This window comes from Drosophila persimilis, unplaced genomic scaffold (assembly GCF_003286085.1).
Source record: "Drosophila persimilis strain 14011-0111.01,24,50 unplaced genomic scaffold, DperRS2 tig00000124-arrow-pilon, whole genome shotgun sequence".
NCBI lineage: Eukaryota > Metazoa > Arthropoda > Insecta > Diptera > Drosophilidae > Drosophila > Drosophila persimilis.
Window position 1 is genome coordinate 2,886,790 of NW_020825294.1, and position 12,724 is coordinate 2,899,513.

Genomic DNA, 12,724 nt, shown 5'->3' on the forward strand with positions numbered 1-12,724 from the left:
ATCCTAAACGAAAGGCTGCTGCCATCGGGGGGCTGTCGAAGACTGGGATACCCTAGAAGATCGAGGTTTCACTCGAAAATGTTCGTAGCATCGGTGTAAAAATGTTCCATAAGTGAAAGGAGAGTATTGTCTTTGAAATTCATGAGAAAACAGCGTTTCTGGGAGGAGATATCTATGTTGCGTGAATATAACTACGGCCGGAGGTATCAAAGAATATCGGAAGTATCGGAAGAATATTCCACTGATCGAAAAAATCATCTGTTTGCTTTCAGAATTTGGGAGCAAAAACAAAACCCATTCTCAAGGATATTCAGGGATTCTCTTCGTCGGTTGTCGGAGAACTCGTCTCATATCAATGTAAGCTATAGGTGCTGCTAATAGAGCTGTCTTATTAGAGATATTTCATGGATAATAAAAGGGCCAAAAGGGCCCTAAAGGACTCCTTTAGGAGTTCGGAAAAGTCTGGATTACGAAACGATCGGTAGAAGGGATATCCCTTCTAATATCTGATCACAATCGCAATATTCTCCCGTGAAAGATAGGGTATAATAAAGATTGGAGTAAAAAAAAGTGAAATTGATATTTTCGCACAAATTGCCGTTAACAAGGATGGTCGTAGGGTATGGGGGAATGGAAAAGGGGGCTGGGCAAGGGGGAGGGGCAACCTAGGCAACGTAAAACGAAATATTTCCCTGTCAAAATTTGGTTGAAAATGTTCTGCAGCGGCAGAGGGAGAAAAAATCAAAATAAATGAGAGAGAAATAAAATAAAAGCGTTTTCGCGGAGAGGTGCAAACGGAGAGGAAATTGTTTACCGTGGTTCCAGAATGATGTAATTTCGCGTGTTCGTGCAATTCAATTTCCTGCCGGCGGAAGCCCGCATGTCGCTCCGCGCTCTCCGACCCATCGGAGAAGTCAAACATTCGTTCACCCATCATAGAAGTACCCATCCCCCACATCTCCAGAGCTCCAGAGCTCCGGAGCTCCATCTCCAGCCCCAGGTATAACAAAGTACTGTCCAAAAATCGTTTGGAAATTCCAAATCACTTTTTTTTTTGTGTTTGTGCCTCTTCCGAACTTTAATTGTGCCCCCCAGACCCGAGCCCCAGGCAAAAGCTGAGCTGCGGGAAATGGAATATATATATTGTCGTATATTCAATTTGGTGAAAATCTGCCATCTAAACAGTTTATCCGTTTTAGACAGCCTCCTCGTTCATGGCATTGGTAGGAGTCAATGAAAATCTCTTCTTATGGCACTCTTTGTACAGAGGAAAGTGTAGAATAAATGTTCTTTAGGGTTCCTTAGCTTAGGTAATCCCTTCGTCATACTTTTAGGGGATTATATGCGGAGTATATTAAATATTAATGAGGGATTTTTGCAAGAACTGTGAGGAAAGAGGAAAGAAAAAATGATAAAGGTTCGTTAAAGATAACGGTACATATTGTACCGTCATATAATTACAGTTGATCATAAAATAAAAAAAAACACAAATAAAAATTAATTTAAAAACATACACCCAGGGAAAAGAGCACTTAAATTTAATTATTTAAAATTCAAAAACGTATACCAAAAATGTTTTCATGGTTAAATTAAATATATTTCCTCTCAATTTAATATAAAAAATGTATATTTTTAAAATTATTATTATTATTATTATTCTTAAATTCAAGTGAATTATATTTGGTATCACTTTTAAAAATCCAATATTTAGTTAAAAAATGGCTGTGTTTCTGAATGCATTTCTTCCGATACAGAGGGTATTTTTCTAAAACAGAATACTTAATGAATTTTATAAAGGCTTTTCTGCCTGCCCCCCCAAAAAAAAAAATCGAACCAAAGTGTATGCAAAACTTCGTTGAATAGAATTTGTGAAAAATATTTGCCATATTTCGCATAAATAAATTATATTCAAAAGACGACCGTCCGACCCCCGGTCAGGGCCTGCCGCCTGCTGGCAAGAGCCCGGGCTTTCGGGCGGGAGGGAGGGGTGGGGGCATTGCCTATATTAACAATAATTCCTTTGTGCCCCGGGCATCTTGCCAAAAAGTTGTGTGGCTGCCTCCTGCCACACAGCAGGCGACGAACGTTTTGTGGCCAATTTCCCGTACCCAAAGGCCCGACCGGCCGGCCAGCCGGCCGACCCCTAACGATGCTTTTTGTGTGTTCTGTGACCCATTGTCCAAGTCGAAGTCAACTTAAATCGGACGGACACAGGGCCTACTATGCGCTCGCTCTCTCTCTGCTCGTATGACGTTTTGTCTGGCAGTTTTTAAATTCAAAAGTTTTTCAAATTGAAATTGCCTCTCGAACCTCGAAACCCGAAACCTTTCGAATGGCAGCAACCGGCGGCGGCAGGAGTACAAGTGAACCTCTGCCTCTGATTGAACCGGTTCGAAAGATTCTCAAATGGCTGCTCGTTTGGTCTCTGAGCAGCGACCAGAAGCTGCGAGAGGCCGAGAAGGAGCTGCTCGAACATCTGGTCACACCGTGCCAGAAATTTTACGTGGACATTGGCGGTGTGGTGGGCAAATCGGACAGGATCTGGACACTGGCCATGAGCACCGAGGACCGCAAGCATGTGCCACTGGTGGCATTGCACGGCCGCGGCTCGGGGCTGGGCTCGTGGCTGCTCAACCTGGATGTCCTGGCCAGCCAGCGGCCGGTCTATGCCATTGACATGCTCGGCTTCGGCCGGAGCTCTCGTCCCATGTTCTCGGCCAAGGCGGACATATGCGACATGCAGATGGTGCTGGCTCTGGAGGGGTGGCGTGAGCAGATGAACCTGCCGCAGATGATACTCTTGGGGCACTGTCTCGGCTCCTTTGTGGCGGTCTCTTATGCCCTGGCCTATCCGGACCGTGTGAAACACCTCATCCTGGCCGAGCCCTGGGGCTTCAAGGAGACTCCCTCGCAGGCCCTGGGGCTGCTCAATAAAATCTCTTTCCTTCTCAATCCCTATTGGATCCTCCGGAGTGTGGGACCCCTGGCCAGCATTCTGCTGAACTACACAGAGCCCCAGCCGCATCTCAAGGAACGGTACCGGGAGCTTTTGGAAGACAAGCTAGACCACTATCTGGAGCAGTGTAAGGCGGCCACGCCCAGCGGAGAGTTAGCCTTCCAGACACTGGCCCAGGGCGAGGTCTCTAGCCACATCAGGCGGCACTGGCATAGCAAATCGCTGATGGAACGTACCCACGAATTGCCCGCCCACCTCGGTTTTTCCTTCATCGGTGGAGCCCAGTCCCCGATGCACTCGCATCCCCATTTAGCCATCGTCAAAGGATCGGGACATTATGTGCACCTGGAACAGCCGGAGGAGTTCAATCAGCATGTCCTCAACATTTGCCACACCATCGGTGACTGAAGCTAAGCCAAACACACAGTTTTCGGAATAAATTTTAGTGTAAAATCCATCAAAGAAGATCCCATAAAAGTACGCTTATTGAAGTTGCTGCCGCTGTCTGTTGTAGATGTAGTAGTAGCCGCCATTGAAGCGGAGAGTGGCCACATCAGAGGATCCCGTCGCTCCACCGAATGCGTCGCCTGGTACGCGTGCTGCCGGGGACGTCAAGTTGAGGGTGCGATAAAAGAAGGCCGTCAGGAAGCTGGCACTCACAACGAAGGCCACAAAGAAGCCCAGACAGAAGATGCAGTCCTTGTTGATCTGCAGACACAGGCAGAAGGCGGCCCCAAAGTCCCCCAAGGCTCGCACAATGCGGGCGCCCAAGGACGGTGGCCCCTGTTCCGCCGCCGCCGCCGCATTCCCACGATTATTGTTCGATCGGATCTGTATGGTGTGGTGGGTGCGTTCACAGGGAGCCCGTGTGTCTGGCTGGTTACGCGGCGGCGCTGTCGGTATGGCGAGGCGGCGGGGCGGTCGTGTGACCACCGTCTGCGTGCCCAGCTCACAGATCTCTGGTATCTGAATGATCACCGCCGTACCAGAGTCCACTGTGAGTGTAACGGGCTCTGGATCGAGGCATTCTTCGTCCTCGCGCCGTACCTTCTCCTCGATTACGTCCAGACGGATCGTAAAGTTATCGAGCATATCGATGAGGTGATTCAGGCGACCTTGAGACCTTCCCGACTCCGGCTTTTGTCCTTCTACAGTGCCCTGTTGGCTGGTGCTGGGCATCTCATCCAGAGGGCAGGAGGCTTCTGGCTCTTTTTTGACATCGGGCGAGACATCTGTTTCGGTGGAACCCACAGTGGCATCTTTCAGATGTACCACCGGACTGTCAACCGCAGCCGGTGGCACCTCATTCTTTGCGGCTGCATCCTCCAGCTGGACTACAGGACAACTGGTCTCTGCTTGGGGGCTCCCTTCTGCCTCCGAGGACGCCTCTCGCTCAACTTTTTTCGTCGTCGCTCTCTGCGGGTCCATATTATTTTGGAAATTATAAATTTTGAAGGGCTCTGTACTCTGCCAAGTCTCTGAGCTCGGAGTTTTATTCCGTGTGACAGCTGTCAGAAAACAAATCCACTTACGTTTTGCCGGAATAATGTCGACTCCAGTATTGTAAAACCCCCATTTCGAACTCTTCTAAATTCCATCTTTGAACGTTATCTACTACATGGCGTGCAGAGAGCCGGAAGAGGCCGCTATCGTCGTTGATCATCTTATTAGCGATCTGGTCCTTGAGGCAGTGACAGATTCTGCCCTCCACAAATCACCCTCACCGTGCGGTTCCTCCACCTGCCAGCGTCTCTTCGACATTTTGGGCTTTCAGCCGTACAGGGACGACAGCGATGTCGAAGTTTGTGTCTATGGCGAGGACGATAAGAGCAGCCTCGAAGCGGTCATGGCTCCCAGCTCCCGTACGCTCATGAACAGCAGTCTCATATCGAATGGTGACCGCATTGCAAATTGGCATAGTTGGGTGACCGAGGCCCTGGCTGAAGGTAAGTGATTGTATCTCATCCATGAGGGGGCTTCCAAGGGGTTGGAAGTCTCTCCTCACTCCCAGTGCGGCTTAGCAGTTACGAATAACGAAGAGAGCACAGTGTGTTTTTCTAGAAAACTGTTGAAATCTGTAAGGAAGCTAATGGAAACTTGTTGCTTCTTCCTAAGGGAGAATATCTCAGCCTGTACGGCTTGTCCGTTACATTTTTTACTCCTTATCACACTTTTGGGACCACCAGCTCACCTAGGGCTTTGTTACTTTACTGCTAAGCCACACTGAGAGAGAGAAAACGTGTAAGAGAGTGAGACAAGTTCTAGCAGTCATATATAAAATGATCTAAGAAACATTCCCTGATTCCACAGAGCATACCGAGGACGATCTAACAATCTATATCAAGAATGAAGCCCTGAGGTCTTGTAGCAGGGCCGTGCAAACGGAACAGCCGCGTCTGGCCGGCTCCGATACCGGCCTGAAAAGCCAAGGCGAACGGATCTTCCTGCCCATGCCCTGCGAGCAGACGCGTCAAACGATATTCATCGATACCGTGTCGCCGCCCGTGCCGAACGTGACGGCGCGTCCTCCCTTGGCCGATCGCTTCTGCTACATGTTGACCGATTTCGCATCGGCACTCTACTGCAGTCTCGCCATCATGTGTTGTTGCACCCCCACTATGTTGCGATAATCGACCCCCCATGATACATAAATCAATCCTGAATTTAATCAAACGCTGCGAAAAAATCATTTAACTGGGAGGCTCAATCGCACCGTTGTCCAAGAATTTTCTGTAGTGGGCCAGCAACAGATAGAGGCACCAAATGCACAGCAAAATAAACAGCACGTAGGGAAAGTTTTCGCCGATCATGAACAGGCAGCCGATAAAAGCGTCCACGGCATTCAACAGGACTTTCAAGAGCCTCTGGTGTAGGGGCGCCCGTTGCATGTCTGTGGCCGATGCCACCGACTCCACCTCGATGTGGATGGTATGCTGCTGGATCTGGCTGGGCTTTTCCTTGGTGGCCACGGACACTCCCTCTTCCACCGATTTTGGGCCGTTCTTCTGTTGCTCCAGCAGAGACCAGGACGTCTGAATGCTCACCTCGCAGGTGGCCGCCTGAATGGTGCGTTCCGACACGGATCCGCCCGAAAGTCTCTCGTTTTGATCTTGGGGGGTAAAGTGGTTACAGATTAGTGATCAGTGTGGATGATGGATGGCTTCCTCACTTGTACCATGGCTTGGAACACGCTTTAATGGATTCGAGACCACCACCTGATGTTTCTGTTCTCCGTCCATCATCTTTGTGTAGCCCTCGAAGAGGTTAAGCAGTTCCGAAAAGCGTTTGTTGATTTGCTTGTGGCTTAACTGGACCTGGACCAGGTAATGGGATATACTGTTGTCCGGCGCCTGTTCAGCTCCGTTCTGGGATCCCCCACTTGGATCCTCTGATGTAGTCTCAGGTCGTGGCAATACGGCGGAGCCTCCATCCCCATGTGTCTCATCCTGGGGCTGCAGCATCCTGCTGATGTTTGGTGTGAGTGTTTTTGCCTTATATGAAGTGTTCAGGTGAATTTTATTTTGTGTCATTCCCAAAATGTGTGTGTCTGAATTTTACACAAAAAAGGGCTGCCTGCTGCTTTATGTATCTACTTGCCACTCGGTGGTGCACTGTCTGCCATTGAGCTTCGTTGGCTAGTGGATAATTTTTGCGCTAAATTAAGCAATTTCCTGCCATGTCTGGGTCGGAAGCAGCCTCTTCTGGGTCTTATCGTGGCCACTCCACTGTCCGTCCGTCCACTGACACTTCAGGCTCTCTCCCTCTCTCTATCTCTCCCTCTGCCGTCCATGGATTTTCTGTCTAATATGACAATTATAACGGTCTAGTGCACTAATTCTATTTTGCATAAATGCATTTTTGAAGCCGAATCAAACGAAAGGGTCATCGGGGGGTGGGCCCACAGATTAAGTCTTCATTCAGCAGGTGCCTCCGTATGTATGTGCTTTGGGCTGTGAATTGTCATGTGACAGCACACGACGGCAGACCTATTTGTCAGATGATTATTAAGGGAAAAACCAAGAGGAAAATAAATGGAGGATATCTGATGATCCAGCTTGGATAATAGCATGGATGCAGCACACAACGATCTCTGGCAGAAGGGGCCTCCTATCTGTTCCTTTTCTGTTTCTATTATGACTAAGAAAACAACACAGTGAGGCTTCAAATCGATCAAAAACTGTCTGCGTAACATTTCAGAACTGAAGAGTCTCCCAGGCTCTTAGGAGACTATCTGCATATTAAAGGACATGCTACATACGATTATGATATATAAGGTCATATATAGCCCCGCCAGCGTCAAAAACCCTTACGCATTTATTCGAATACCCCCAAAATCAAAAAAATACAGAAAATTCAAAACTTTTCAGCGCTAAAAATTAAAAAAAAACTCCTAAAATCGTATTTATTTTTGTGTAAGAACCGGCTTAGGACGCATTCATTCAAATGAGGCCTCACCACGCGGCACCACCCGAAGGGAGCCGAACTCGAGAGCTCTCAGCCGAAGCGAATAGTTTATTTTCAGTGTCCATTTCTTTATGGGAAATTTGCACAGCGACTGAGCATCATTCAAAGATTAATGCATGTTAAGATAGTGAGATGTATTACCACAGCCAGTCGAAGGCTGTGACTTCCAGTAGATATCAGTTGATGACGTTTAAGACTAAGATCAATTATATTTGCATAAGCTGACTAGCCGAATGTCCAACGAAGCTTAGAACAGGAGCGATCGAGAGCGCATGAGATCAAGGACTCGTGTGATCGATAGAGATAGAGCCCGATGCTGCTGCCGAAAGTGCAAGAACAAAAGAACAGCACAGCTAGTGTGCTACTGCCGTGTGTTTCGCATCTTTCGGTGCAGTGGGCAGGGCAATAAGCTAACAATAATACAGATATACTTTAGGCTGCGGTACTAGCCATGATCTATGTAGATTTACTTGCTCGAGCATACAAGTTCTTCATTCTGTGGAGGTGAAATGCCTTAATACATTTTTCTAATTAATGTTCCATCATTGAAGAATCGTTAATGCAAAATTGCTACCAAAAACTTCTCTTGATATGCAAACATAATAAATTAATGAAAACTTTTGCTCTTTCCGCCAACCCCCATAAACTATCATTTTATTTTCTGATATTCTTTTCGTATTTTTTTTTTCAACCGCAATTTCCGTTCAATTCCAAAAAAAAAAAGCTGTCTCCGTGGTATATTTCATAATTTGTTCGAGGGAAACTTTTCGATGAAACTCCATTAAAGCAGAGACATAATAAATTCATGGAATATCTGGAATTCGAGAACACTCCTTCGGGAGGAAGACTACGCACATTTGTCCACCAGCTGGCGGTGAGGGATGGGGTGGGGAAACTTTTGTCGATGTCGTTGTCTGTCCTAAGACCTCCGGCCTTTGGCGTCCTGCGTCCAGTGTGCGCACCTGCTACTCAGGGGTTGTACCGTTCGGATGCATCTTCTGCCACTGATGCTGCTTCTGGGGGCCATTGTTATCATTTAAAAGGCTTAAGTGCGCCAAAGATTTATATTTATATTTGAAAGGGAAGCAGCAAAGGAACAAAAACCAACATCGCATCCGTCCATGCAACGAGAAAATAAGATAAACCAACACTTTATTGATTTTCCTCTCGCATGTGATGCCGCTCTCTCTCTGTGTGTGCGAATGCTGTTGCCAGGCATGGCCTGGGGTCCCTTTTCCCGTATTGCCGCAGTTTTGTCGCCTGTCCAAAAAAAAAAAAAAAAAAAAAAAAAACAGTAAAAGAAGAAAAGTCGGGGGAAAGGACCGCAGGGAAGAGCCCCAACGCCTGCGCTTGATTCATCTGCCAGCTGATTGGTGTTTGTGCGGAAGCGTTGGAGCAGAACAACTGTGTGGGATTGAGTCGCCGCCATCCGCCATCCGTTCCATCCATCATCATCCTCATCCTCACCCTTCAGTTTACCCTTTGGCTGTATGTTAAAGCTAAATTGTGTTGCCGGCTTTTAGGGGTGTTCCCCTCTGCTCCCCTCCTACATCTATCATAGGACATGCGTAGCATCTGGAATCATCATCTGGCTTCTGTAGGAATCAATCTTCAGGTGCTTATATGTGTACATACATAAATATATTTTCTATAATTTATAATCGTTTTCGTGGCCAGAATTAATTTAGATCTAAGCCTTCTTCTGGACTTCTCACTCGCTGTTGCATTTTATTTTGGCAATCAGCCTGATTATGCCCGGCCCCATTCTGTAGAATTTATGAGGTGTTGCTGATTATTCTCTCGGTGGCCAAACAAATGGAGTAGGCGTCTAACCGTTGCCAAAACTCACGAGACTCCGCCTCGCGCCTCGCGCCTCGTGGCATCAGCTCGTAAATAATATTTGTTTAGATATATTTTTGCCTTAATGCTTGTTTGTTTCCTATTACTCTGGGCCGGCTCGTTTATCATCCTCTGGGCCAGCTTAACTGCAGTGCTGCGGATGCTGCAAAAGCAGCCAAAGGACTTGCGAGTCCAGGCACAGCATGCATTCAATTAGCGCCTGGCAAAGAATTTGGATTTTCATCATGCCTTTTTATCATTAAGCCCATAACTTCTCAGACATCTTCTGCCGCAACTTGTGCTATTTATCATCATAATCATGGCCTACGATTTGTTGCAGCTTACATTGGACAATAATCATGGCCTAGGATTTTTCACACTTTAGATTGGAAATCCCAATCGTAATTGGAAATTTTGTAATGGTCATTCGAGGGACAATACTATTTCATTTGCTAAAGACCAGCCATGAACTTTAGCACTAGTTTGTCTTATCGGAAATTGTTCTCTGTTTGTTTCATTCCAAACGAATGTGTCCGTTCGCTTAGGGGAAATTTGTATAGACCACAGGAGCATTTCAAGCTCCATGAAACTAGAAGAAATCGTAAAATATCTACGCTTCACTAATTTCGAATCGTTTTTATTGTTATCGTTTCATTCCATCGTTCCATTCCGCTAGTTATTCTTGAGTAGTGTAGCTCCGAGAGTCAACGGGGTTGTTTCAAGCGTTCCCAAGCCTATCGCTTTTATTGTTATCGTTTCATTCCATCGTTCCATTCCGCTAGTTCTTCTAGAGTGAATGGAGGTACTGTAGTTCCGAAAGTCAATCGAGTTGGTTTAAAAGAACCAATTCTTCAGGCGATCCCAAGGAAGATTAAAGGCCTCGAGTCTTGCTGGTCCCATAGTAAAGTGTCTGGTCATTGCTGGCAACTCTCTGCTCCAGTAGTTCCTCCAGTTAGGAAATCTGGAAAATTCCAATAGATCTGTGAAATAAATGTGCCAACTTTCTATTCGGAAACACCGAACAGTATTCTTTGCTATTAATTCTAGTCTGTTTAGATTAGTTAGTGCCTCTGGTATTAAGGTATATTATGGGTCCTCTATTCCATTCAGCTCTATGTACATAGAAGATGTCGCATGTCACAGTCGCTTACACCTGCCAAAGTCCTCAAAGCGTTGTCAAAACGTTTGCCACTCTTGTCTATGGCAAAAGGTAAGTGAAATTTCCGGGTGAATCCTCCCCAAGGTCTCATGGCTCTTATGCCTCTCGTGCCTCTCATGCCTCTCGTGCCTCCCATGCCTGCCTTGTGTGGCAATCAGTGGCCGGGTAGACTCTTACCTGGCCACTTTGGGCGCCTAGACCTGGGCTCTTGTGCCCAGACCTCCCCGCTGGTTAGTTGACATTTAATGGCATTTGACACTCTCCACGGCGTGTCCGCAAGACAGGAGCAAAAACATCACAAGCAAATACAAAATATAGCTAAAAAAAAATACCGAGAAAGGAGAGAATAGAATATCCGTAATGGAAATATTGCTAAGAAAATCAATAGAAAATGGTAAAGGAGACAGCAGCAGCAGCAGAGGCACCCGGCACCAGGCACCAGGCAGGATGGAGCCGGTCGAGCACTTGCCTAATGAAGTTGTTGCCTAAAGAAGGGACAACAGCATCGATGGGGTAGGGAAAACAGAATAGCAGGAAGAACCACTACTCGGGGAGCACATCCCGTGAGCAGGAGTCCTGGACAACAGCAATAACAACATCAATGCACTTAATGCTCTTGTTTGCTTAACTTTATTTGATGTCCTTGCCTTGCTTATTTTTCCCCCTCCCCTACTTTTGCCTCATTCACGGAAAAGGATACCTTCGCTATGACATCAACTATGGCCAGGGTGGTAAGATATGATACAAATTTAGGGAAAATTTCAAACAATTTCTGTGCTGGGAACACTTGATTTAATTTTTTTAGAAACCAGATCTGCAAATTCCCTTTGTATTGCTAAGCTGCTCTGTGAGAGAGAGAAGCAGTCATGGGAAGTAGTTTTCTGCAAATTTTCTTCAAGAAAATAGATCCTGGCAGTGTATTTGAATTTAGGTAATATTCCCATCTCTCATTCGGTATTCTTTGGCTGCGTTTTCTATTTGTTTTTCTAGCGACGACTACATATATGGTGTTTACGCAGAAGTCAGTAGCAGGAGCAGTCCTGCCAGCACATGTTGACCACTTAGACTCGCAGCAACAACAACAACAACGACAGCAACAAAGACAGCAACAGCAAAAGAAAACAGGGGCAAAAAACGAGAGGAAAAAGCGACACCAATTTTCTGGTCTCGAGTGTAATGCATTTAGCGATGGTCGAGCAAAATGTACATTGTCCGATACGGCCGGCCCCCTGTCATGCCTGGGTACCGGATACTTTTGCTTATTTTGCGGTCAAATTAATACCGCTGCAGGAGGCATGGGGCATGGGGCATGCAGGAGGCATAAGGCAGAAGGCTGCGGGCAGCAGGCTGTGGCAGGATGTCTGAAACTCGTTCACGTTGCATGTATTTTTAATTAATTGCGTGCCTCCTGCCCCTCGGCCGCCCTCTTTCCAGAGGAACCAGATGGGTAGCAGGAGTCGAGTCGAGTTGATTTGAGTCGACCCGACCATTGCATGCCATGTCCTCCCATGTGGCCAGAGCCTGCTCGCTCAAGTCCCTGTTCCTTGCGGTCCTTGTGGTCCCTGTAGTCCCCGTAGTCCTTGTGTGTGTGTCTGATCCTCATACTTTAATAGGTTTATGTCCACCTTTTTTTTCGTGTGCCATTACGGCAAGGATGAAACAGAAATTAATCCTTGCCACAGACTTTTGATATCAATTCTTTTGGGGGGGACACGAAATTATAAATTATTTAACATTGGATATGTTCAAAATGGCATCGTTTTGCAGGTGGAGTGTATCCATTTACATATAATCCAATAAATACTTTGAAATAATACAGATTTTATATTGAAAAAGAGTGCTATATCGAATCGTGCTAAGAATATGGTTTCAAATGGATTTCAGTAGAATGTTTGCGTTTTAGTCACTCAAGAGGCATTATATATGAAGAATATGGCACTGCCAACGAAAAGCTGTCTTAAAACTGGAGGATATGACATGAAAACTCACTCTTGACTGCTCAGCTACTCTGTAAGAGAGTGGGGAGATTGTTCTCTTCGTTCTAGGCTTTTGCAAACAAAAAGTAAACACTTTTCTGGATCTATTAGAATACCGTTATTCCCTTGGGTGTATAGGGCATATCATAGTCGTATCGTTTCATTCATATTTCGACTTGTTGGACTTTCCGTCTGGCCTGAATCTGACCGCAAGCCAGAGCCGCCGCCGTCACCAGCAGCGCTACATCATTTGCGGTTAATTGTAATTAAAGTTCAACGGTATGCTCCAACGCACACATGCCCCAACGCATCAGCACAGCACACCACACC

General features: G+C 46.4%; 5 protein-coding genes across 6 annotated transcripts in view; 3 read left to right on the forward strand and 2 right to left on the reverse strand.

The window, feature by feature from the left end:
• LOC6593833 overlaps positions 1 to 12,724 on the forward strand; it is a 50,270-nt gene that overhangs the window by 3,765 nt on the left and 33,781 nt on the right. The gene's annotated exons all lie outside the window — the stretch shown is intronic.
• LOC6593485 (1-acylglycerol-3-phosphate O-acyltransferase ABHD5) lies at positions 2,333 to 3,364 on the forward strand. The gene has a single exon (XM_002018888.1). The coding sequence runs from the start codon at positions 2,333 to 2,335 to the stop codon at positions 3,362 to 3,364; it is 1,032 nt and encodes a 343-aa protein (XP_002018924.1).
• Positions 3,383 to 4,431, reverse strand: LOC6593484. Its single transcript, XM_002018887.2, has one exon. The coding sequence runs from the start codon at positions 4,382 to 4,384 to the stop codon at positions 3,440 to 3,442; it is 945 nt and encodes a 314-aa protein (XP_002018923.1). The 5' UTR covers positions 4,385 to 4,431; the 3' UTR covers positions 3,383 to 3,439.
• LOC6593483 lies at positions 4,500 to 5,629 on the forward strand. Its single transcript, XM_002018886.2, has 2 exons — positions 4,500 to 4,902; positions 5,267 to 5,629. The coding sequence occupies exons 1-2, from the start codon at positions 4,575 to 4,577 to the stop codon at positions 5,584 to 5,586; spliced, it is 648 nt and encodes a 215-aa protein (XP_002018922.1). The 5' UTR covers positions 4,500 to 4,574; the 3' UTR covers positions 5,587 to 5,629.
• Positions 5,601 to 6,460, reverse strand: LOC6593482. Its single transcript, XM_002018885.2, has 2 exons — positions 6,126 to 6,460; positions 5,601 to 6,065 (listed from the first exon to the last, which is right to left on the reverse strand). Exons 1-2 carry the CDS (start codon positions 6,415 to 6,417, stop codon positions 5,647 to 5,649), a joined length of 711 nt encoding a protein of 236 aa, XP_002018921.1. The 5' UTR covers positions 6,418 to 6,460; the 3' UTR covers positions 5,601 to 5,646.

Coding starts and splice junctions, on each gene's coding strand:
- LOC6593483 (XM_002018886.2), top strand. CDS start 4,575: ATGGCGTGCAGAGAGCCGGAAGAGGCCGCTATCGTCGTTGATCATCTT. Junction 4,903..5,266: donor GACCGAGGCCCTGGCTGAAG/GTAAGTGATTGT, acceptor CTGATTCCACAG/AGCATACCGAGGACGATCTA.
- LOC6593484 (XM_002018887.2), bottom strand. CDS start 4,384: ATGGACCCGCAGAGAGCGACGACGAAAAAAGTTGAGCGAGAGGCGTCC.
- LOC6593485 (XM_002018888.1), top strand. CDS start 2,333: ATGGCAGCAACCGGCGGCGGCAGGAGTACAAGTGAACCTCTGCCTCTG.
- LOC6593482 (XM_002018885.2), bottom strand. CDS start 6,417: ATGCTGCAGCCCCAGGATGAGACACATGGGGATGGAGGCTCCGCCGTA. Junction 6,066..6,125: donor TGTTCCAAGCCATGGTACAA/GTGAGGAAGCCA, acceptor TTACCCCCCAAG/ATCAAAACGAGAGACTTTCG.